Source organism: Gracilinanus agilis, chromosome 1, assembly GCF_016433145.1.
Source record: "Gracilinanus agilis isolate LMUSP501 chromosome 1, AgileGrace, whole genome shotgun sequence".
In the NCBI taxonomy this organism is placed as follows: Eukaryota; Metazoa; Chordata; class Mammalia; order Didelphimorphia; family Didelphidae; genus Gracilinanus; species Gracilinanus agilis.
Window position 1 is genome coordinate 350,951,010 of NC_058130.1, and position 24,068 is coordinate 350,975,077.

The 24,068-nt window shown below is 38.9% G+C and overlaps 1 protein-coding gene across 1 annotated transcript in view; it reads left to right on the plus strand.

Moving 5' to 3' along the window:
• The first annotated feature begins 6 nt into the window (after positions 1-6).
• The window catches only part of ADAMTS6 (ADAM metallopeptidase with thrombospondin type 1 motif 6), a 346,468-nt gene continuing 322,406 nt past the window's right edge, over positions 7-24,068 (plus strand). Inside the window, exons 1-4 of the mRNA XM_044663590.1 lie at positions 7-315; positions 8,770-9,149; positions 12,436-12,800; positions 23,688-23,856. Coding sequence (XP_044519525.1) covers positions 9,053-9,149; positions 12,436-12,800; positions 23,688-23,856 — 631 coding nt within the window. The 5' untranslated portion in view covers positions 7-315; positions 8,770-9,052. The remainder of the gene's footprint in view (positions 316-8,769; positions 9,150-12,435; positions 12,801-23,687; positions 23,857-24,068) is intronic.

Sequence of the window (24,068 nt, forward strand, 5' to 3'; positions counted from 1 at the left end):
TGGGGGGGCTGCGGGGAGAGTTCAATGGGGGTGATTTGCAAAGACAACATTTCAGAGTGATAGATTGGGTGAATTGAAGGCATCTCTCTTTCTGCCAAGCCAGTCCATTCTCTAAAGCCCCTAGCAGTCAGGCTATAGGATTTTATTCTGGTTGCAGAATAACTCTGGTGTGGCTTTGCAAAGGGGTGGGGGGAGAGAAGAGGGGTGGGCAAAAAAAAAAAAAAAGGCTGAGAGGAGAGAGAGGATACGTGAATCGTCCAGTGCAAACTCTATTGTTTGAAACTTACTTTATATCAGAATTTGAAGATGAAAACGGTAAGGAAGCCTTCACAATATTCAATGAAACTTTTTTCCTTGTGCTTTGCTTGTCTCCCGACTAACGCGTAGAGACCTTTTTTTCCCCCTGTGTGCTTTTTTTTTTTTTTTTTTAATGGCAATGGGCGAGCTTGACTGAACTTTTACAGATAAAAATCTTTTGAAACTCCAAAACTAGTCGGGGGTTGAAATGATTCTAGGACATCCAAATATTTTGTGATTCAAAGAATATCAAGTTGTTATATAAATATGTAATTTCATGAAGCATGATTATTTTAATTATGATTACCGGAGCTTTTGGATGGCTTATCATATAGTGGTCGGGAAAGATAAATGAGATGAGAGAACGTTTTGAAGTCATTTTCATTTTTCACAGAAATATTTCAGCATAATATGGTTTCATGTCAGTGTCTTATGTAGCAGACAAGTGCATATTTTATGCCTGGGCGCAAAGGGCAGAATTAATATGATAGCTACAGTCCTGATGATCTAGGATAAGTTAAGCTCTTAATAGGCTAATCAAAGAGATGGAAGCGTGTGTTTTTGATTTACTTCTGGCCACTTGGGACGTGCTAGACTCATAACCCTACAGAGACTTATTTATCGGTGTGTGTCTGTGTATATATTGTGTGGTACGGAGTTCAAAGGGTTTTTTTCCCCCCTGGGTTTTATTGGAAACTCGCCTCCTGATGAAGTGTATGTACAAGCCCTGTCTTTGCTAATTTCTTTCATTGTTGAACTAGAGGCAAAGAGAGGGAGATAGGCAAAGATAGAGGAGGAGAGAAGGGGGCAGGAGAGAGAGAGAGAGAGAGAGAGAGAGAGAGAGAGAGAGAGAGAGAGAGAGAGAGAGAGAGAGAGAGAATGAGCGGAGAGTGAGTTTCTTAGACCCTTGTTTTTATTTGAGCTGCCGGTGCAACGCATTTGGGCCAAATGCCAACTGTCTGGGTCACACGCGTTTTATCCAAATAGATTTAGCGCTGCTGTCTGGAAATGGGCTGCTGAATGTTAACTTTAGGATCAACTCAACCAGAGCAGCTCAGACTGTTCCTCTCTGTCTCAGGAGGGGGTAGATGGTAGGGGGCATTATAGGGGAGTAGGGGGGTGACTTTTGCTGATTTTTTAAAAAAAAAGGCAAGCTGTGTGTTATTTCCAATGTATTCATTTACACTCAAAATCCTAGTCCTGTTTTTCTTTGCTTTTTGCTACCCCCTCCCCGTTTGCTTTAAGGTTATCCTTTACACGGGTTGATTCTTCTGAGACTTTAGGTGGCAGGATGACAGGTCTAAGAAAAAGTGGCAAGGGGAGTGGAAAGGGCTCTGGTACTAATGGAGAGGCAGAACATTGGAGGAAAAATGGCTTTGGGGCTCTTTATAATTGTTTTCTGCCTAGATGATAGCTGTTGTACTGGTTTGTATAATTTCAGGTCTTAGCTTTGATCATTTGGGGGTTGTGTGTGTGTGTGTGTGTGTGTGTGTGTGTGTGTGTGTGTGTGTGTGTAATTTTGGATACCAAAGTAGCAAAGAACTCCTTCATTTTTTACTCATTTTGCCCAAATCAAACCCACTAGTTTTTCACAAGTGTCTTAAAATGAGGTCTGGGTAGGCATTTGTGTTTTTGTGACTCTCAAGGGTAAAATCTCTAATCTCCAGGCTTTTGAAACACTGTAATGCTTTTCATGTCCAGTCCAATACCTGTAAGATTAATTTCTATCCTAGCTCGCCTAAGTCCCTCCCTCCTCATTTCCTTAGCAACCACTCCTAGTACTCACTACTGTTCGTTTAAGAAGGCTCAGTCCCAAGTTTCACCATCTCTGAATTTCATGAGAGATTGAAGAGAGGGAAGAGAAAACTCGAAAACAACCTTCTGAGAACAAGTTCTTGCCCAAAAGCCTATCTTGCCAGTCAATCATGTATAGCTGACCAGGGCTGAGGTGGGGGATGGGGTATGGGGGGGTGTCTTTTGCAGACAGGAGTTGTGGAAAATGTGTGTTATCCTTGTTGTCTGGAAGGAATGTCTAGGGTTATTTGTAGTTGAATGATGAATTGAATTTCTGTACAAAAACCCCTTTCTTTTTGCACATTCACCTGTATTTTGTATTGGTGGGAGATGACTTTTTAAAGTTTATTGAGAAAGGAGGAGACCTCTGTCCTTGGATGGTTAAGTGAGGAGAAACCAACTTTAAAATAAAATGAAGCGAATTAGTAAAGTAAGTAAGTAAATATTGGAAAAGAAGAAGTTGTCGGGGGGAGTGGCAACTTTATCTCCTCTACTTTGGAGCCCCCAGGAGTGACTGGATCCCAGCTGCCATACTAATCAGATCCTGGGGTGAGAGTGGAGGAAGGAAGCCCCCTAGGAGAGTGTTCTACCTGTTGCTTTAGCTGCATATTAATAGCTCATGGGAGGAAGCCATGACCTCAGCTACACTCTGATTAGTGTGAGCAGGAAGTAACCAGGGAAGGGAAAGGTGATTTGTCAGCGGAAGCTGACAACAAATGCTCTCTTCTTAAGGCAGGTTGCTGAGGCTAGAGACATTTACCAACAGCTTATCTCACCTCATTTCCCATCTTGCTAGAGGAGCTTTGATCTGGGGAAACAACTCAATGACACCTTAATTTTATAGCCTGATGATTTGTGGTGACTTTTTATGTTTTTTTGTAAATTGTGTTCTTTATAAATCGAATAGGCTCCTTTGAGGTTTTTGTCTGCTCCAAGAGACTTCATTAAATGGATTTGTGTAAGCCAGGAAAAATTGTTTCATACCTTTTTATTTCGGAGAGGGCCAAGAGGTCATGGGTACTTATAGAGTTCAACCTCTTCAGGGTGACCTATTTGAAGGGAGGGTTAGCTCTTCCTTTGGAAGAAGATGGGTTGGATGACAGCAGGCTGTTACACAAAGAACTGCTACATTTTGATCAGTGGGATCTTCCCCTCCTGTCCTTTCATGTCAATCTGATCTTTGACCTGTGGGCACCACATCTGGAAAGTTCAATGTCTCTACTCATCTGACGATGGCCCCCAGGCTGAGCAGGCTCTGGAGAGTAGCAATTATGAGGGTGATTTTTCTTAGGGAGGGAAACACCTGCCCACTGGAGAGTAGGATGACCCATTAGTTTTTGACATGTGGGTTCCCCACAGCAGTTACATGTAAAAGACTTTAGATTGTTACTGAGGAGGGCTAAACTTTTCCCCTCCCTCACTTTTCATCAGCACTTAACTCACCAAATGCTAAGTTTCCTGAGATCTCCAGGCACTAGTCACTAGTAATGAAGACTGTAATTAAACTGAATGTACAGTATGTCTGTTTCAATTTTTTAAGAGATTCCTTTATGCAAGACACTATGCCAGGCCTTGGGGATCCACAGACAACCCTTCAATAGTTCTTCAATAGTCTGCATCTTCACAACAGTTTACATTCTATGGGGGTCTGGGAAGGATGTAGCATAACCAGGAAACAGTTGCATATTAGACTTATCCTCCCTGCTGCTGGTAATATTATCATTAATGTTAATAATTAAAATAGTATTCATATAGCATTTTAAAGTTTGCAAAGTGTTTTCCAATTATTACTTCACTGGAACCTCACAATAACCCTGGGAGATAGGTACTATTATTATCTTCAAATTACAGTTGAAGAAATTGAGGCAAATAGAGGTTGTGACTTGCTCAGGATCATACGGTCTGAAGTCTGGAGGCTGAAGTCAGAGATTTGCACTCAGATCTTCATAACTCTAATTTCACTGTTCTATCTACTCTGACAGTAGATGTGGAGGAAAAATTTCCATTCATTTAATCCTGGCCTACTGTATTGCACCTTTGTGTTATTGCTCACAGGTCTAGGGCATCAAAAGATCACATATAGATGTATCAGACTACTAGAAAAATTGTAACTTTCTGATTTTGGCTCAGTAACATCACACAGGTATGTTGTTCAGTTGTGTCTGACTCTTCATGACCCCATTTGGGGCTTTCTTGGCAAAGATACTGCAGTGCTTTGCCATTTCTTTCTCTGGCTCATTTTACAGATGAAGAAACCGAGATGAACAGAGTTTAGTGACTTGCCCAGGGTCACAGCGCTAGCAAGTATCTGAGGCAAGAAGAGGTGTCTTCCCGACTGTAGTCCTAGCACTCTGCTACTGTACCACCTAGCTGCCCCATAATATGTCTGTACAAGGAACTTATACTCAAGGGTAATATCACTGAATTTCTTAAAATACCATAGTGATTTAGAAATGAATGAATGCTAATGAACATTCTTCCTTTAATATTACTTAGTTTTAAAATCTTATAATAATGCTTGACATTTTTATAGTGCTTTGAGATTGGCCAAGTGCTTTACATACATCTCATTTGATCTTCACAATATCCCTGTAAGGTAGGTACTTATGGTATTATGCTCATTTAGCAGACCAGGAAACTGAGGCTCAGAGAATTAAAGTGACTTGATCGTAAATATGGATATAGTATGTTCACTTAGGTAATATAGTCAAATGGGTTGGGAACTCAAGTATGCGGTGGTAGTTTTTTGTTTCTTTTTTGTATTGTGTCACTGAATAACTGTCTGGTCAGGGAAAATCTCTTTATCTCTGTTTCTTCCTCTGTTAAATGGAAATGAACACAATAATTCTGACAAGTACAACAGGGCCCCTGTATCCATGGGGGCTACCTGCTTCAGATAGCTGAAACTGTGGATATAAGCAAACACCTGCTGACTTCCATGTATATATGTGTTTCTCTCTCTGTCTCTCTCTCTGTCTCTCTCTCTGTCTCTCTCCTCCTTCTCCTCCTCCACCTCCTCCTCCTCCTTCTCCTCCTCCTCCTCCTCCTCCTCCTCCCTCCCTCACTCCTCCCCACTTCTGCCCCTTGGATTCACAATCCACAGCCCCTCCCTGCCAAAAAAAAACTTTAAAAAAGTGAAAATGGAAGCAAGAGAGACTATTGCTGGGGGCAGACTGCTGCCATAAGACTCTAGCATTTCAGGTTGACTGCAGATAACTGAAACCACAGAAAGCAAAATCACAGATAAAGGGGCCCTGTTATAATTATTAATTATATTATCTTGCATAATTCAGAGAAGATGATTTCAAGGTGATATTATTCATTGTTACTGAAAAGTGATTACATCATCAAAAGGCATTATTCATAAATGAAGGCATTGGAATATAGGACTTGGGAACTCAAAGTCAGACCTGGTTCAAGGACCATTTCTGACACTTAGAGTGTGATGTTGGGCAAATTGCTTCACACCCTGAGACTCAATTTCCCATCAATAAAATGAGGATAATGATATTTCTACCACTTATATTCCTCTTTTCTGCAACTTCTTTAGTGATTTCATTCATTCTCTTTGTGCAGATGACTCATTATTTTCACCCCAGTCCTTTCACTTTGACTGCATGTTGATTATCTTCACCTGGATGCTCATCCTCTCCTCACACTCATCATTTTCCTTTAGTATTTCTGTCCATGGTACCATTATGCTCCCAGGGCACCCAGACATGAAATTTGGGAATCCTTTTTGGCTCTTTGCTTTCCTTCATCTCATTTCCTTCCCCTCTCCCTCATGTTCTACGAATATTCAAGTTCTGATTATTCTCCTTCCATTATATTTCTCCCTCTGTTAGTTTAGACTTTTACCAATCAATTATAAGACCTTCCTAATGAGTTTCTTGGTTTCCAGTCTCTCTTATCTCTGATTTGTTTTTCATACATCCCATGGACAAGTCAACCCATGTCCCTCCCCTGCTGAAAAATCATCAGTAGTTTCCTGTTAAGGTCCTTCACAGTCTGACACCAACTTGGACTTCCAGCATTATTTCCCATGATCACTTTCATAGGCTCCATGTTCCATCCCAAATGGAGTACTAGCTATTCTCTGAACTTGTCCTACCATTTCCCACGTTCATTCATTCAGGAGGCCATCCTCATCTCTCATAACTGAAATGTATTTCCTCTTTTGTCTCTTCTTATTTCCCTTTGAAATCCTTGCCTTCTTTCTAAGTTTATTTAGGTACTTCTTTCACATGATTCCCTTACCTTCCAATGAAAGGATTCTATTTCTCTTCCAATTTTCCTCAGGTGTTTAGTCTGGATCTCTCCTTTGCCCTCACTCCATTCCACTTTATATTGTACCACTCTGTGTACATGCTATTTTCCCTTTAGTAGAGGAGGATAGGGACTTATTCTTCTTTGTAAGGTTGTTACAATACAAACATTTTGTTCATATTAAAGCACTATATAAATGTATGCTATCATCATTATTTGTACTCCTCACAATGCTTTGCACATAGATCTTTAACAAATATTAAAAAACTATGTCATGTGATTTAAGACAAAACAAAACACCAGAGTATGAGTCAGAAGACCTGTGTTTTAGTCTTGCCCCTACCTCTTAGTAGCTATCTGTGATGTTAGGCAAGTCACCTAAACTTTCTGAGGCTCAGTTTTCTCATCTCTAAAATGGGGATAAGAGTACTTTTCATGCTTTCCATGTAAGAACTAAATAAGATAATTTATATGAAAGCATTTCTTAAATTTTAAAGAACATAAAAGATGGGGGTATGGTAATATCACTGTTTAGACAGCTGGTAGTACAGTAGATAGAGCACTGGAATAAGAGTAAGGAAAGATCTGAATTCAAATCCAATCCCAGGAACTTGCTAGTAGGGGATCTTGGGCAAGCCACTTCACTTCTGCCTGCCTCAGTTTTCTTTTCTGTTAAATGGGGATAATAACAACACCTACCTCCCAGAGTTTTTATGAGGTCAAATGAGAGAATATTTGTAAGGTGCTTTGCAAACCTTAAAGTACTATATAAATGTTTTCTATCATTATCATTATTATTATTCATTGAATTAGTTCCTTTTTAAAAACTTAGGGGTGAGAAATTTCTAGTAGTTATTGTTTTTATGTATAGTAACACCTCATTTATTTATTGTGACAGTTAAAAAGTGAAATATCCCAAATATGTGTCCAGTTAAATAAGGAAACCCTACTTTATATACCAGATATTTTAACCATTTTAGATAGAAATCCTTCTAGAATGTTATCACACATGGCCCTACTTTCTTAAGCAGAGTAATCCAAACATAATCTAACCTTTTCTTCTAAGTTCATCCTTGTAAACATGACTTACATATTCAATCATTTTTCATTTGTGTCTAACTCTTCATGACCCCATTGAAGTTGTTTTTTTTTTTTCTTTTTGGCAAAGATACTGCACTCGTTTGTCATTTCCTTCTCTAGTTCATTTTTCAGATGAGGAAACTGAAGCAAATAGGGTTAAGTGATTTACTCAGGATCATACAGCTAGCAAAATATCTGAGGCCAGATTTGAACTCAGGAAGATGAGTCTTCCTGATTCCAGGAAGTGGACTCCATCCACTGCACCAACTATCCATCCTGTGACTTATGTGATAGTTTAACTTAATGTAATACAGTGATTCTTTCTAGTACTATTTAGATGTATAAGGCAATTTGATTTTGCAGGAAATGTTTGTGGATTGTTTTTTGACTTCTTATTTTGTATCTCTCCATATCTATATCCTTCTGTTGGCCCTCAGTGAATGTGTCTCTCTTTCTCTCTCTAGCAGCACAAACATCTATTCTGATTTAACAGCTTTTGATCTATAGTCTAGGAAACCAGGTCACCAAGTTTATTTTAAAATCATCAATAAAGTGAGAGTAAATATGTCCAGAGGGAGATATCTTCCTTGGATTATTAGTATGGATATGCATGTCCATCTTGACCTTTCAGAAACTTTGTTTATACTTGTTTGTATCCCATTTCTTGGCTATTCTCTAGATAGCCAAGGCTGTTGGATTCATGAACTCCACATAAGTGAGAGATTACTATAAACTGTTTTTTAACTTTTCAGCAGCTTAGTTTGGGCTACTGTTTGGGTGTATAGAGGCAGCTGTTCTATGTCACTATATTTACAGATTTGCATTGTCAGAGAAACAATACCAATCACCGAGTGTAATAATACCTATAGTCTTGGAGTATGAATTGAACTGAAAATATGAGTTATGGAGTGCAACTGGCTTCCCATTTGCCATTATGACATTAGAAAATGTATGCGATTTTCATTTTTGATTTTATAAAAAAATGAGAGTGGGTGAGTATTATTCTGCTTCATTCTGGAGATTTAGACATATACAAACACACGAATATGTATACAGATATCTATGTATCTGTATATATCATGATCCCTCCTTTGGTTCCTTCTTTGGCTATTAACTGGGTCTGGCATTGTTCAGATAAAAATACCATTTAGGTTTCTAGCTCCATGTTTAGTCTTATGGATGTTTATTTAGACTATAAAGAACAACAATGGTCTAATTGAATTCCCTCAAGTTATTTTGTAATTTATGTACTTTGGCAAGCATTCTACAATATACAGTGGATCTGTCCATCCAGATGATTGTATTTTAACTTTATTTTTTTGGGTATTCTAGGTACAAAAATGGCCCTATTTCTGCAACTACCCAGCTTAATGCCTTACTGATGAAAATTTTTACAACTTTATCTTTCTTTTTCATTTTGGATTGAAAAAACAATGAATCCAGAGAGAGGAGAAAGCACAGAATGTTGGAAACGAGCACCTGCTAAAAAGTGGAATATCTAATCACTAATTTCCAATAGATAGCAAACAAAACTGTTATGCTGCGGTACTGGAGTGGTGTTAATTCTCTAGCAAGTAGGTAGCCCTCCAACAACACATCCATTTTTTTCTAAATTATGGAAATTTTGTGGAAGACGTTGACCTGGATTTTGAGCCTCGTCATGGCTTCATCGGAATTTCACAGTGACACCAGGCTTTCATACCGCTCCCAAGGTAGGGTTCTTCCTTTTACAACTGGTGAGAGATTGTTACTCTTCAAGTGTGCAGTGCTGGGTGGGGGTGATTCTAGCTGAATGAAGAGTGTCTTGGGGAACATGGCCATTGAAGCTGAGCCCTCTTATGATTGGAGTTAAGTAAGGGGAACAGACCCAGGCTCACCTATATAAGTTTTGTTTTTCTTTTTAAAGCAGATCATCTTTTTGTCAAGGGATATGTTATAAATGTAAACCCTTTATGGCAATCTTTCCTCCTCTTTTATTGTAAGTTGAACTTTTTTTAGTTCATAAGAGGGCTTTTCTGTTAAAGAAATTTTCAAATTCCCCATATGATAGAATTCCTATCTGGTATCATGAGGAAATTCAGAGTATTGAATAAATGTTCTCTCTAAGTCAAAGAAGACTTCCTATATAAAGAGCATCAAAATTATTAAGCCCCACTTTGCAGCATTCACTAAAGATTAATTTTGGGACTTTATTATAATGTTTCTAGATGGTAGAAATGCCATTTTAGCTTTTAACTTTTTCTTAGTTCTCCCTGCCAGACTGGGCCCCTTCTTTCAGAGAGGACACATTGCCAGAGTTTGACAAAAAGCAGGAATCAATATATATGTGGGTACACATAATGAAACATATAATTATTTATTAGGTATATATGTACATATATTTATACACATACATGTATATTTATTTACATACAGACACATTTGTATAAATATGTATACAGAACCGTTATGCTGCGATTCTAGAGTGGTATTAATTCTCTAGTAATTAGGTAGTCCTCTCACAACACTTCGAGTTTTTTTTTTAAATTACGGAAATTTTGTTAAAGACTTGGACTTGGATCTTGAGCTTCGCCATAGTTTCATCAGAATTTCATGGTGACAACAGTCTTTCATACTTCTCCCAAGGGAAGGATCCTCCTTTTACAACTGGTAAAATCCTCCTAGAATCATACACACACACACACATACACACACACACACACACACACACACACACACACACACACACGGATTCTTCCTTCTTGTAAAATCCTGGCAACGGGTCCTCTCCTAAAGAAGAGCACTCAGTCTGCCAGGGAGGATTCAGAAGAAGCTATGTTTTAGAAATGGAATCCCTACCTTCTGTATAGGTATACTATATACACATATATGTACATATATGTACACACATGTGAATGTACATATGCACACACATGTATATGGAGAGAGAGAGAGAGAACGTCCCAAAAATCATTATGTATTTTTAAACTAACAAAGCTGAAAACTGCATTCAGACCTTTGGAACATTTGTATATGCCAATAATCAGTAGGCATGGGCCATGTGATTTACTAGATTTGAACCAGTAGAGCTGGATTTGTAGAACAGAACAGGGATGGATGGGTAAGATATTGGACTTCCAAAGCTCACTAGTGTTCAGCCTTTCATTGTTAGACAAGGACTGACCAGTTTCTGGGACTGTAGGTCACCATCATGTTGGGAGGCAGGTCGATGAATTTATATTGTCTAGAGTCAGGAGACAAGGACAAGAAAGGACATCTTGATGCTCAGTACTCTGCTGAAAACTATTCTGTTCCCAGTCTCCAGGAATTTAAATCTAGGGATTAGAATCAGACAGAAGAGCACAAGTTATTGCCCAGAAGAAACCTCTCCTTCATTTTTAGAGTACTTGGCTCTCTGTAAATCATAAAATAGATTTTCTTATTATGGAAGAGTCCTTTCAAGAGAGGCGAAAAGTAAAGTGAGTGTTACCAGGCTATATAGTTAAGGCTGCTAGTTTTATGCCTGAGGTGTGCTTTCCAAGTCTCTCTCTCTCTCTCTTTTTTTTAATCAGTTCAAATAGGGTAAACTCCATGACCTATGCTTGATGATTACTGGTAAGCAATGAACAAAATGTCACCTTGCTCTATGAACCAGTCTGATGCTGGTCGTTATAAAATGGCATGTTTTTTTTAATACTTGTTCCCAAGAGGATTCAGCAAGAAACAATCTTTCGGAAGATAGTGCTCTAAATTTTCAAGGGCTCTCCAGAGAAAAGCCAAGACTGAGATTTGTATGTACCAAATGTAACTCTTAGAAAGTAGCTAATGATAAGAATAATTCACATGGATGTAGCATTTTAAAATGGACAGAACACTTCCCTCACAATCACCCTGTGAGGTAAGTGGGACAAATATCATTAACGCTATTTATAAATAAGAAAAAAGAGGCTCTGAGAGTGTCTCTCTATTTTAACAGCCAGGAAGGATTTGAGGTGAGATTCCCACCCAGGTCTGTGGACTTCAATTCCAACAATGCCTAGTCTGCCACTCTTAGAACTGTGGCTCTTAGCATATAGTTTGGTCTAGAGGAAATTATATTATCTCAGCCCCTTTCTCCTCTGTTTTCTTTTGGCTGTAGTTTCATGGGAATTTATACTCATAGGGGAACTTCCTTTTTTGGGGGGGGGCAGGTATTTGCATTCTCTTAGCCTAGCAAATGGGGGAGGGGTGGTGGCATTAGAGGGAAAGGTAAGGAAACTAAAGAACTACCATTTGGGAAATGTGGGTAAGGAACATGTAAATGGTGTGGTCTAGTTACTTTCTGGTAAGATGTTTTGGCTAACTTTTCAGGGCATTATTGCTTAAAACCTTGTTGGAGAACTCTCACACCAGCTCATTTTGTTTTTGGTTGCCCATGGGTTTATTGTAATTTTTGACTTTCATTTTGATGGAAAATTTTATGCACAAGGCAGAACTAGGTCCCCCAAATTCACTTCATACAACGTGGTAGAAATTGGGGTGGGAGAAATCCATCCAGGGGTGTCCTGGAGCACCATATGGCTCATGAAAGCCAATCTTTAGATTTCCGATGAAAGCATTTACAGTTCAGAAATCGACAAGTGTTTGTTACATTGACTTAATTTATTTTTTGTTGATTATCTAGATTTTAAAAAGTGATGGAAAAATGTTAATAATTCAGATTAAATTTCAAAAATGTGTCATGTAGACATTTTTTCTCAGAGATCTGACTGTTAACATAAATGTTTAACATACCCCTGAACTCTCCTACCTCAAATAAATATCATTTGGATAAGTTAAATGATTAGGGGCGTGTTCAACTTTCATCCATTTCCCCTTTTCTTTTATTTTACTAAGTGATTTGTTTACTGGTACCTCACTCCCTTATGCTGGGTGAGTAGGCTTAATAGTATGGCATTGTTTGTACTACTGCTTGGTTCTGTTCCATTTTCTTCTCTTTCATGCCCATCTCCTGGACTGTTCTACTTTGTGATTACAAAGAGGAATTCCTGTCATACCTTGAACACTACCAGCTCACCATCCCAATCAGGGTTGATCAAAATGGAGCTTTCCTCAGCTTTACTGTGAAAAATGACAAACACTCAAGGAGAAGGCGGAGTACGGACCCTGTTGACCCACAGCAGGCAGGATCTAAGTTATTTTTTAAACTCTCAGCCTATGGCAAGCACTTTCATTTAAACTTGACTCTCAACACAGATTTAGTGTCCAAATATTTTACCGTGGAATACTGGGGGAAAGATGGGCCCCAGTGGAAGCATGGTTTTTTAGACAACTGTCATTACACAGGATACTTACAAGATCAACACAGCACAACTAAAGTGGCTATAAGCAACTGCATCGGGTTGGTAAGTGTATGTGACATGTTTGTTTTCTGTTAGGAGAAAGAACACATTTATCCAGGAAAGAGTACACATTTTTTCCCCCACAGGGCTTTTAAAAGTAGTCATTTCTTTTAAAAAAAAAAGAGTAGTCTGTTTTGCTATAATGGGACATGTACATTTCCAAAAAGCACTGTACTTTTGCACAATCATGCAAAATTGGACAATAAAAATCATAGTTTAAGAAGATAATGGGGTCAGGGACACAATGAGGCTCCAGGCGGTTGCTTGGGCAGAGGGGGTCTATGGTGGTGTGAACCATCCCTTCTCAACCCTCGACCACTACTGCAACAGAAGATATACAACAAATAATGGTATTTTACCTGGACAAATATCTGAAGTTTGTTTGGGAAAGTGAGTGTTGGAGTAAGTACGTGTTACTGTGAAGTTTTCTGCCTTCATTTTTTTCATCATTTTTTCTCAAGAAAGAAATCAAGCAAAAGAGAAACTCATGTCATTCTCAAACATATCATTTGATTTTGGAATAAATCTGCATTTTCAAAACACACATTCCATCAGAACTTGCTCCAATAAAAAGAATTGTATAGATAATTTAAAGGTAGGAGAAAATCTAAAAAAGTTATCTTTTCCACTCTTATTTTTATTGGGAATATTTTTGGAAAGGATTCCTTTCCCTAGAAAGAATGGCTTTTAAATTTTTGCATCATACAGAATGAAACAAATAGTCTCCAGACTGGTTTGTCATCTGGGTTTCAGAGGGTCTCTGTTTTTGATTTGTCAGAAAGCTACCCTTCAAATATAAAGAAAACTGATTCAGGTGAGAAAGATTACTTTTTCTTGGGTCAGATTTTCTGTGAAAGAGCTTAGGATCATAGTTTTAGATCTTAGAGGTCATCTGGTCCAAACCCCTATTTTTACAGATGAGGAAACTGAGGCCTAGAGAACTTTAATGACTTGCTAAAGGGTACAAAGATAATGCATCGTAGAACTGGGATTCCAGCCCAGGGCTTCTCCCTCCAAATCCACTGCACTATATTACTTTTCTTTCTTAAAATGAGATCAAATGAGATATTTGTAAAGCTCTTAGCTCAGTGTCTAGCACAGAGTAGGTACTTAACAAATGCTTCTTTCCTTCTTTTCTCTTCTTCTCTTCTCTTAGTAGTTCTAGGGACTGGAAATACATGTGGCTAATGACTGCTAGAATTCTCACTTAGGAAGGGATTAGAGTTCAGTCCTTAAAAAGGTAAATATACAAACATGATAATAGTATCTCTTCTGACATAAAGTTCTCATCTAAAAACTGAAGATAAATCTTAATTGTATTTATAGGGAAGATTAAATATATGGCAAAAATATTGGGCACTTGAGACTATTGCAACTCCATTGGTAAAAGATCAGGCCTCTTTCCATCATATCATGCTGTCTATGCATGCATACAGTAGGTATTTAGTAAATCACCACAGTCTCATAGTTTGAATGGATTGGAAAGGGACCTTAGAGATTGGGCTTCTCATTTTATACCGGGGCAATTAAATTCCAGAGCAGAGAAAGCAGTTGCCAAAGATCACACATTTGCTCATATCCACAAATCTCACTCTGCTTCCTACAAATAGGGAATGACAGATAATTTCCATGCCTACGATATAATTACTTTTTCTTTAAACCTTTACCTTATGTCTTATTAATATGACTTCTAAGATAGAAGAGCAGTAAGAGCTAGGTACTTGGGGTTGTGACTTGCCCAGGATCATGCCGCTAGGAAACATCTGAGGCTAACTTTGAACCCAGGTCCTCCTGACTCCAGGCCTGTGCTCTATTCATTGAGCCTCCCAGCTTCCCTCTAACATATATTTTCAGAAATCATTGATTCTCCTCATTACTAATTAATTAATTAGTTAATTAATCAATCCCCTAGGTCCCCTACTTAGCTATGTCATTATTCTTATCTCATGATGGCTAAGAAATCACATAAGGAGCATAGGATTTGAGAAACTTGAGTCCTTTCCAAATCATGCTACCTGTGTTGAAATCCCCTTTTCAGTTCCCCTTTATGTCTTGTCTTTCCCCTGTTAGAATGTAAGCTTGGGGGCGGCTGGGTGGCTTGGTGGATTGAAAGCCAACCCTAGAGATGGGAAGTCCTGGGTTTAAATCTAGCCTCAGACACTCCCTAGCTGTGTGACCCTGGGCAAGTCACTTAATTCTCATTGCCTAGTCCTTACTGCTCTCTTGCCTTAGAATCAATACACAGTATTGATTCTGAGTCAGGAGGTAAGGGTTTAAAAAGAAGAAAGAATGTAAACTCCTTGAAAGCAAAGACTGGCTCATTTGCTTCTATTTATATCTCAAATGCTTTACACAGTGCCTGTCAACACTACATCCATGTCTCTCTGTCTCTGTCTCTGTCTCTGAAGTTATGCTTTATCAAACAGAGAAGTATCTAGACAGTTTTTTTCTGTTTTCTGCAGAAATTTCTGGCAGGAATGAATCAGCCAGAATCATGACTTAACTATCTGAGTAGGATTTGGCCTTAAGAGGATAAGATTCTTATGTAGATGACATGTTGTATACATTTATCATGAGTTTCTTCCTAAATAAGTAGTGTTTATTAGGATGTTGTATTTCTATTCAAAACAGTGAGTTGTTGCTTTGAATAAATTTATCCAAAATAAATCTCTGTTGTAAACATTCTCGTTTTGATGGAAGATGTGAATTACCATAAGGAGGAACTATGCTCAGTCCTCATCCAAGTTTGGCATCCCTGTTAACGCCTATAAATCGTGGGTAAATGCTAGAGCATCCTTGTGAAGCGATTGTTTCAAGAAAAGGAAAACTCTACCATCCATTTAATGCCTCATTAGATCTAATCAATGTGGCTTACAGAAGTCAGAGGGATATAAACAGGCAGGAGCTTCAGTAGGCATTTCAGAGCACTTAGATATGCTTCTTAGAGATCCTTCTCCTTCTCTTCTTCCTCTTCCTCTTCCTCCTCCTCCTCTTTCTCCTTCTCCCCTCTTACCTTCTGTGTTAGAATCAATGCTAAATATCCATAGGGGCTAGGCAATTGGAGCTAAATGACTTGCCTAGGGCCACACAGCTAGGAAGTATCTGAGGCCAGATTTGAACCTTGGACCTCCCATCACCAGATCTGGCAGATGAGCCACTTAGCTGCCCCTTATGCTTCTTTTTTTTTTTTATCATTTATTAATATTTATATTTTAGAAAAGTTAACATGGTTACATGATTTATGCTCTTACTTTTCCCTTCACCCCCCGACCTCCCCCCCTCCCCTGGCTGATATGCATTTCCACTGGTTTTAACATGTGTCATTAATCAAGACCTATTTCCAAATTGTTGATAGTTGCATTGGTGTGGTAGTTTCGATCCCCAATCATGTCCTTATCAACCCATGTATTCAAGCAGTTTTCTTCTGTGTTTCCTCTCCTGCAGTTCTTCCTCTGAATGTGGGTAGTGTTCTTTATCATAAGTCCCTCAGAATTGTCCTGGGTCATTGCATTGCTGCTAGTACAGAAGTCCATTACATTCTATTTTACCACACTGTATCAGTCTCTGTGTACAATGTTCTTCTGGCTCTGCTCCTTTCACTTTGCATCAATTCCTGGAGGTCTTCCCTCATGCTTCTTAAAGACCATAATTCTAAGTACTTTTAAAAGTACTTTCCCATACACTGTCTCATTGAATCTCATAGTATTCTCTGATATAGTATTATGCTTTTTTTTATGGATGAAGAGCCAGACTGAATTTGTAATTTCATTGGTGTTGTAAATTCATTGATATTAGGTGCTTCCAGATGAGAAAACTCCCCGTAAGCACCTGTTTTGTAATTTAGAGTCTTAAAGTTGTCTAGGAGATGTCTAGGAGGTAACCACAGTCACACAACAAATATCTGGTTAGTTGGGATTTGAATCCAAGTCTTCCTGGCTGGCCCAGGTTCATACCCAGAGGGTAAGTGACATGTTAAAAGACCCACTCAAACTCCCAGATTTCTGGTCCAGTAAATCGTACCATAGTACCTATTTGCACTGTCATACCCAAGGCCACCTTGGAAATAAGTGAATTTTATGTGCCCTCCTTCAATACCGTTCTCTCCCTCCCAGCTCCTTTCTGCCCTTTCTGGTAACCAGCATGCTACTCAGCTGCCTAAAACCTGCACAGTGATTTTCAGGAGCTAGCTGGCTCCCCATTTCTGCTTTTCCTAGCTCTAGCCAGGGGACATGCTCTCCCTTCCCCTATGGACTTGGATAGAGCCTCTCCTGGAGAAGTAGTTCTGATTCTGGCCAGCAAGGACACGTATAAGAAAAGCACAGAAGGAACCCTTGAGTCAGGAGGCAGGGCTTTAGGAGACTACTTAATATTAGGGCCATCTGCTTATAAATGAACAGCGTATTTGTTCTGAGAACTTTACTCCTGAGATGTAGGGATCTTCCTCCTGCTGATCTCCTGGCTGCTTCAACATGCATAGTTCTCCCAGGTTGTGACTGTTGGTATGGAGTTTGTTCTTCTTCTCTTACTCTGCCTTCTAGTATCTACATCACATCCAGTAGAATGTGAGTTCCTTGAGGACTGAGGTTCATGTTTTTGCCTTTTTTGGTATTCTTAGTTAGCTCAGTGCTTGGCATGTAGTAATTACTTAGTAAGAATGATGCTTCCTCAGTTCTATCCCTCCTCCTTAGACATGGCATCCACCACCTGGCATGACAATGTGCAGAGACTACAGCTGCTTCTAACTCAATTTCTCCGGCCTGTTCTCACTTCTGGAAATCTCCTGTACTTTCTGTGCCTGAGCCTGTGACCCCAATTCTAGCTGTATTGCCTTAGCTTGGGAAAACACTCTTCTTTCTTGGTCACTTAGACCTTAGATGTCTGCTGAGCTTCTTCCTCTGCATCAGGTAGAGAGAGTACTTTGCCACCTGGGTCTCCTGAGCCCTGGAAATCTCAACCTCCTGAAGCAACTTCAGAGAATTTGGAACATGCTCTTTATTTGAGATGTTTTCAAAGACTTACCAACTTCTTGAATCTCAGAAAATATGGTTCTACTTTCCCTGAGCTCCAGAGATCTGGGTCCTGTTGGATTCAACAAGATATAGTAAGCACCTACTATGTGATAAGCACCAGTAACACAAAGAAAAAAATAAAATATTGACTGATCTCAAGGAAAATGGAATCACTGAACCCTGGTCTTGTGTTCTCTTTCTGTCTCTGTCTTTGTCTCTGTCTCTGTCTCTCTCCCTTCCCTTCCTTTCTCCCTCCCTCCATCTCCAGTTAGATGTGTTTTTCTGACTCTGTTGACCTGTCTTTGTCTCTCTTTGGTGTGTCTCTGTGCCCATTTCTCTGTCTGTTTTTCTGTCTCTCCCCATCAGCCTTCCTCTGTTTCTTGGTTTACCAGAAGGACAGGGATTGACTCTGATCTTTGAAATCTCACTTGTATGAATTTGTTAGTCTAGTTTTAGTCAGTTTTCTTGATCCACCAGGACTGGTTTTAACTATTGCTCAGTGGCTCAGTGGATTGAGAGCCAGTCCTAGAGATGGGAGGTCCTAGGTTCAAAGGTGGCCTCAGACACTTCCTGGCTGTATGACTTTGGGCAAGTCACTTAACCCTCATTATCTAGCCCTTACTATTCTTCTGCCTTGGAACCAATACATATTATTGATTCTAAGATGGAAGGTAAAGGTTGTAAAAAAACAAAAGCTATTGGTCTTGAGACGGGTCTCTCTAAGAAAGGAAATTTATTACTTACTTTGTCCCTGGAATTCAAAGGATGAGAAGTTGCTATTTAACCATGGTCAAAGGGATTTAAGAAAGGCAACTGAAGTAATTTTGATTCTGGAGTAACTCAGTTGCAGAAGGAAGAGAGACTGAGTAAGAGTCATAGATTCAGAGTAAGAAGGGAATCAGAGGTTATCAAGTCAGTGTCAAAGCCAGTATTACATCCTGATCCCAAAGTCTTCATTAGCATCTCATGCTAGAGGGGGTAGGATCAGAGCTCTTAATATGAACTTCACAGTTTGGTGTCTCAGCTTGGTTTCCACCAGAGCATCTTAGGATGTCCATGAATTTCTGTAGGAGTGCCAGAGCCTTTCATTGTAGTCTCAGAACCAGTTTCACTGATGCCAGACCCCAGGATCATCTGAGAGTCTCTTAGAAAAACACCAGTTCAGTCTTATAAAGATCAGAATTCCTACTCACATCTATTGAGTTATCTTACTGAAATGCATCTAGACAGTGATTCTAATGGGATTGTGTACCATGTGAGTAGTCTTGAATATAGATGAGCCTATAATTATGAAACAAGAAATAAAATTTCCTTCTCTTTCTTTTTTTGCCTGCTGCCCCTTCCCCCTTTCTATCAGTGAAGTTGATTTCCCTTATCCTTACAATGTCCATATTATTAGACACTTGTGGTTATTTGCCCCTTACTCCCTTCCCTTTGGAGAATGAGAACTCAGGGAGGCAGAAGCTTGGTTCCCCCCCAACATTTTACATCCCCATTTCCCTCCAAGGAATTGGGGTATTCTTTCCTTCTCTCCCTTATTTCCTCTTTCCCCTCCCAGGACTGCTTTGCCCACCCAGGCCCTGATCTGTGCAATGATGATTGTCTGAGATTTTGTTAAATGTAAATACAGTAAAAACTGCTGCTCTCTTTTAAAACAAAAAAGGTAGAAATAGTAAATCTGATTAGGAGAGACCTGTATCCACTGTTGTATTTTACAGAAATTTCCTTTGAAAATTATATATCATGAACAAACATGAGCATTTCAGTTTACAGAGAAAAGCCAAAAAAAGGAATATATATAGGTTCTTTTTATTTTATTAATTAATTATTATTATTAAAAAAACAACAACCCTACTTTCTGTCTTCGAATCAATGGTTGGTTCTAAGGCAGAAGAGCGGTAAGGACCAGGCAGTAGGGGTTAAGTGACTTGCTCAGGTCACACAGCTAGGAAGTGTCTGAGGACAAATTTGAACCCAGAACCTCCTGTCTCTAGGCTTGGCTTTGAATCCACTGAGTCACCCACCTACCCCTATCTAGGTTCTTTAAAAAAAAGACATATATATTAAATTTAACCTGGTATTGGTGAAATCGTTCCATCTGTATTCCCTTAATAAACTTCTTTTGTTTTCTAATATGCACTTTAAAAATTCATTAAAAAAATTTTCAGTTCTAAGTTTTCTCCCTCCCTCTGGCCCCTTCCCCACCCATTGAGAAGGCATGCAATATGATACCCATTGCATGTAAAGTCATGCACAACATATTTCTTCATCCTAATCGGCATGTAAAAATGTTTTATTGATACTTTTTTTGTGTCTATCATTACCCACTCATGTCACCCTGCCCCTCGACTCTCACATAAATGTACTTAAGGAAGATATATTGCTATATGGACCATGTCTGAAACTGTGTCTCATTGTGAACCTGTAGTCCATCACCTCTGTGCTGAGAGTAGGGGAGACCTGTTTCAGTATCAGTTTTCTAGAGCCAGGAGTTGCCCCCATGCTTGTATTCCTAAATTTGATACTAAGTAAACTTTATCAGCCACATTTGCCGGCAGCTCAGTTACTCTAACTGGAATAGGACGTTTAAAGCAATAAAGCTCGCCACTGTTCTTATCAGTGACACGGCAGAGCATTGCTTAAATGGAGAAGCAGCACCTCAGTCTGTTGGGGAAATTGAAATGGAAATTGAGGGCTTCATCATCTCTACCAAATAGTCCAGGAGGGACATGGCTTGCCTAGTCTTTTGTGTCGGTAACAGGAAGCAATTCCCATTTTAAAGCTGCTCAAGTTCCTCTGAGTCTTTAGCCAAGTTGATCAGAATCAGTAACCTTGATAAATGAGAAATAACATTACTTAGAGAAAAAAAGAGATCGGAACACTACTTGGAACCTGTTTTCCCCTATCAGATCTGGGAGATGAGACTCTTTATGGAAGGAAACAGAGTGAAACATAGAAACAAAATCTGTGGATGTGATGAAAAAAATCTTGATCAGTGCAAGAAAAGGTGAGAACATTCCTTGATAAGGAAGAATGTATAGTATTGTCAGTCTTTAGGCTTCTTTATTCTTTGCACTAGATAGATTTATTTACTTGTTTAAAAAAAATCTTACCTTCTGTCTTAGAATCAATACCACATATTGGCTGTGAGGCAGAAGAGCAGTAAGGACTAGGCAACGAGGGTTAAGTGACTTGCCCAGGATCACACAGCTAGGAAGTGTCCGAGGTTGCATTTGAAGCTAAGACCTCCAGTCTCTAGATCTAGCTATGAAAGCACTGAGCCACCTAGCTGCCCCCTAGATTTATCTACTTGTATCTATCTACTTGTGGACTCAGGCCCAGTCACATGTGGATGTTCATTCTGACCCTGAGCAGGAAGCATCTTCTTCACTTGGCTGGGTATCAGGTTCCATGCCTGCTCCTGGGACCAAAGTAATTGACAGCCACTGTGCTCAGTTTACTTCACACTCCAAAACTATGGACTGTTTGCATACACTGGATTTCCTGTTTTCTCAGACCTGAAGTATCTGTCATCTCATTTCTCTTTGCTTGTCTGCTTCCTTTCCCACTTAATGTGGACAGTGCTTCCCCAGGCAAAGCCTACTCTGCCTTTTGGTATCTCCTGCTACCCCTGAGATGGTGGTACCCTTCTTAATCCAGCCCTTCTCTCATAATGCTTTATACTCTGGACCAGTTTCGTCCTCTTTCCTCTTATGAACTTATTCTATCGTGTCTTGTCGCTCTGAGTTGGGTCCTCCATTAGAAATAATTCTGATAAAATCATACATATCTGAGTATTAGCAACACTCTCAGTGTCCTGAAAAGTATCTTATTATAGTCATAATGGATTTTTTTAGTAATAACAGTCAAATTTTTTGTAATTAAGACAAAATTATAGAGGACTTGTATGAGGTATAACGCTTATCCAAGGGAACTTATACACAATATATTTCAAGGGTTCTTAATCTGCAATATAGCAACCTGTTTTTTCACAAAAATATTTTGACAATAATATAATTGCTTTTCTTTGTAATCTTATGCATTTAAAAACATTATCCCAAGAATGGATCCATAGGCTTCACCACATCATCCAAGGGATCACTGACACAAAAAAGGTTAATTAAACTCCCTCAGTATACAAGTGAAGATACTCAGGATGAGAGAAGTGAAATTACTCATAGCAGCAAGCTCAGGTTCACTACTTCAGATCCAATATTCTGTCCACTACATCATGCTGACTGTACTTGTATAGGATTCTGGTCTCTGTCCATGGATAGAAAGCTGGCCTTGGAGTCAGGAAAGACTAGGCTCAATTCCTACCTCTCACATATACCTGTGGTAGGACCCTCAGCAAATCACTGTTCTTCTATGTGCCTCTGGTCAACTCTAATGCTAAAAGGTGCACAATAGTTGCTGATCTGGATTTGTGAAGGGATTTTTCTCACTGTGAATCACAAGTTGCAAATCTGCTCTTCACACCACAAAATTCTTAAACTAAAGGATCCCTAATGGGAAGAGGGAGGGAACATACATTTATTAAGAACCTACTATGTGCCGTGTACCATGCCAAATGCTTTAAAAATATTATTTCATTTGATAAGGAAAGTCAAAAGGAAGGTATCCTAGAACAAAAGCACCTTTTTAGAACTCTTTAAATCTGTAGGTGGCTACCCACATTGCCCGAGTGTAGCCCTTAGTCTAAGTACTTGAGTAATGCCGATCTTCCTTAACTCTCTAGATTTATCCTAAGTTGAGAACCAGTAGTCACCACCTTAGACATCATCCAGTCTTTTCATATTGTAGTTGAGAAAACTAAAGTCCAGGCACCTATGTTTTATGGCTTCACTACTAAGCCATGTGTCTTAGAATAATGGCCATAGAAAACAGTCAAACTTCTCTATTTTATAATTGAGAAAACTGAGGACTAGTGATCAGATGACTTATTCAGGATCACACAACTAGTGAGACAGAATTTGTACTTAAGTCCTCTGATTTCCCTTTCACTTGGTCATCCCATCTCTCACTCCATCAGTGAAGCTAGGAATGTGCCTTCCATATGCCATACTATGGCAAACATTACTCCTTTGTATGGTGGTATGAGTTCTTACTTTGCTCTGCATTCACATTTCTCCTCTTGTTTCTGTACAACAAAATTAAATCAATCAACAAATATTTTTGAGTTCCTATTATCTGGTATGTTTCTTGTTTTGATTATAATTGGAACAACCCCATTTATGTGATGCTTTAAGGGTTTGCAAAACACTTTCAATCTTCAAAGAACTTTAATTATCCTAAAAGACAGAAGTGAAAGGCTAATTGTATAGGGTTTAAAGAAATTCAACATAGCTCTGTGCTGTGTAAGGAATACAAAGAAAAAAACCATTTATCTTCTCTGAATTGAAGGGGTTTACATGCTACAGCATAGCACACATTCGCAAAGTAGCATACCATTAGCTGCCAAATGAATCGTACAAAAAATCATTATTGTAAGAGCTCAGAGGAAGGAGACTTTAGTTTTGGTCAGAATGCCTTTATAAATGAGAGCAATAATGAAAGATGGGGAAGATTTGGAGGGGAGTGGAGAGAGGATGTTAGACTAAATGTAGAGAGTTTCTAACTAGATTCCATTAGATTTATTTCAAGAATACATATGTTGTTATGTTACATGTTATATTATGTTATATATAAAAAATGAATATGCATTCTTTCAAAAAATAATAAAAAGAGAAGAGAAAAAAGAATACATATGATATATGTTCTCTTTTTTCTTGTGATTTCTTGGAATGGGAAGAAAGTAACAAACATATCCTATAAGAGGCTTTGCACTTTCAGTGTTTTTGGTAAACTAACCGACTTGTGTTTTTGTTTTCCCTTCTTTTAGCATGGTGTAATTGCTACAGAAGATGAAGAGTATTTTATTGAGCCTTTAAGGAACACTACAGAAGATTCTAAACACTTTAGTTATGAAAACGGCCATCCTCATGTTGTTTACAAAAAGTCTACCCTTCAACAGAGGCATCTGTATGATCACTCCCATTGTGGTGTTTCAGGTAAGCAAGCATTTAGCACTTAGGAACGTGGGCAATGATCTCTCTTTCCTTTCTTTGACTAATATTGATTAGATAAGTGACCATAGCTTTATTTTGGTGTCTTGAAAAGTACATGTACCCGTTCCACATTGTGACTTTACCCATTGTGTCTTTGATATATCACAGGTTGGCATAAGAAATCAAACAGGAATTTTGGAGGAGTTTTAAGAAGC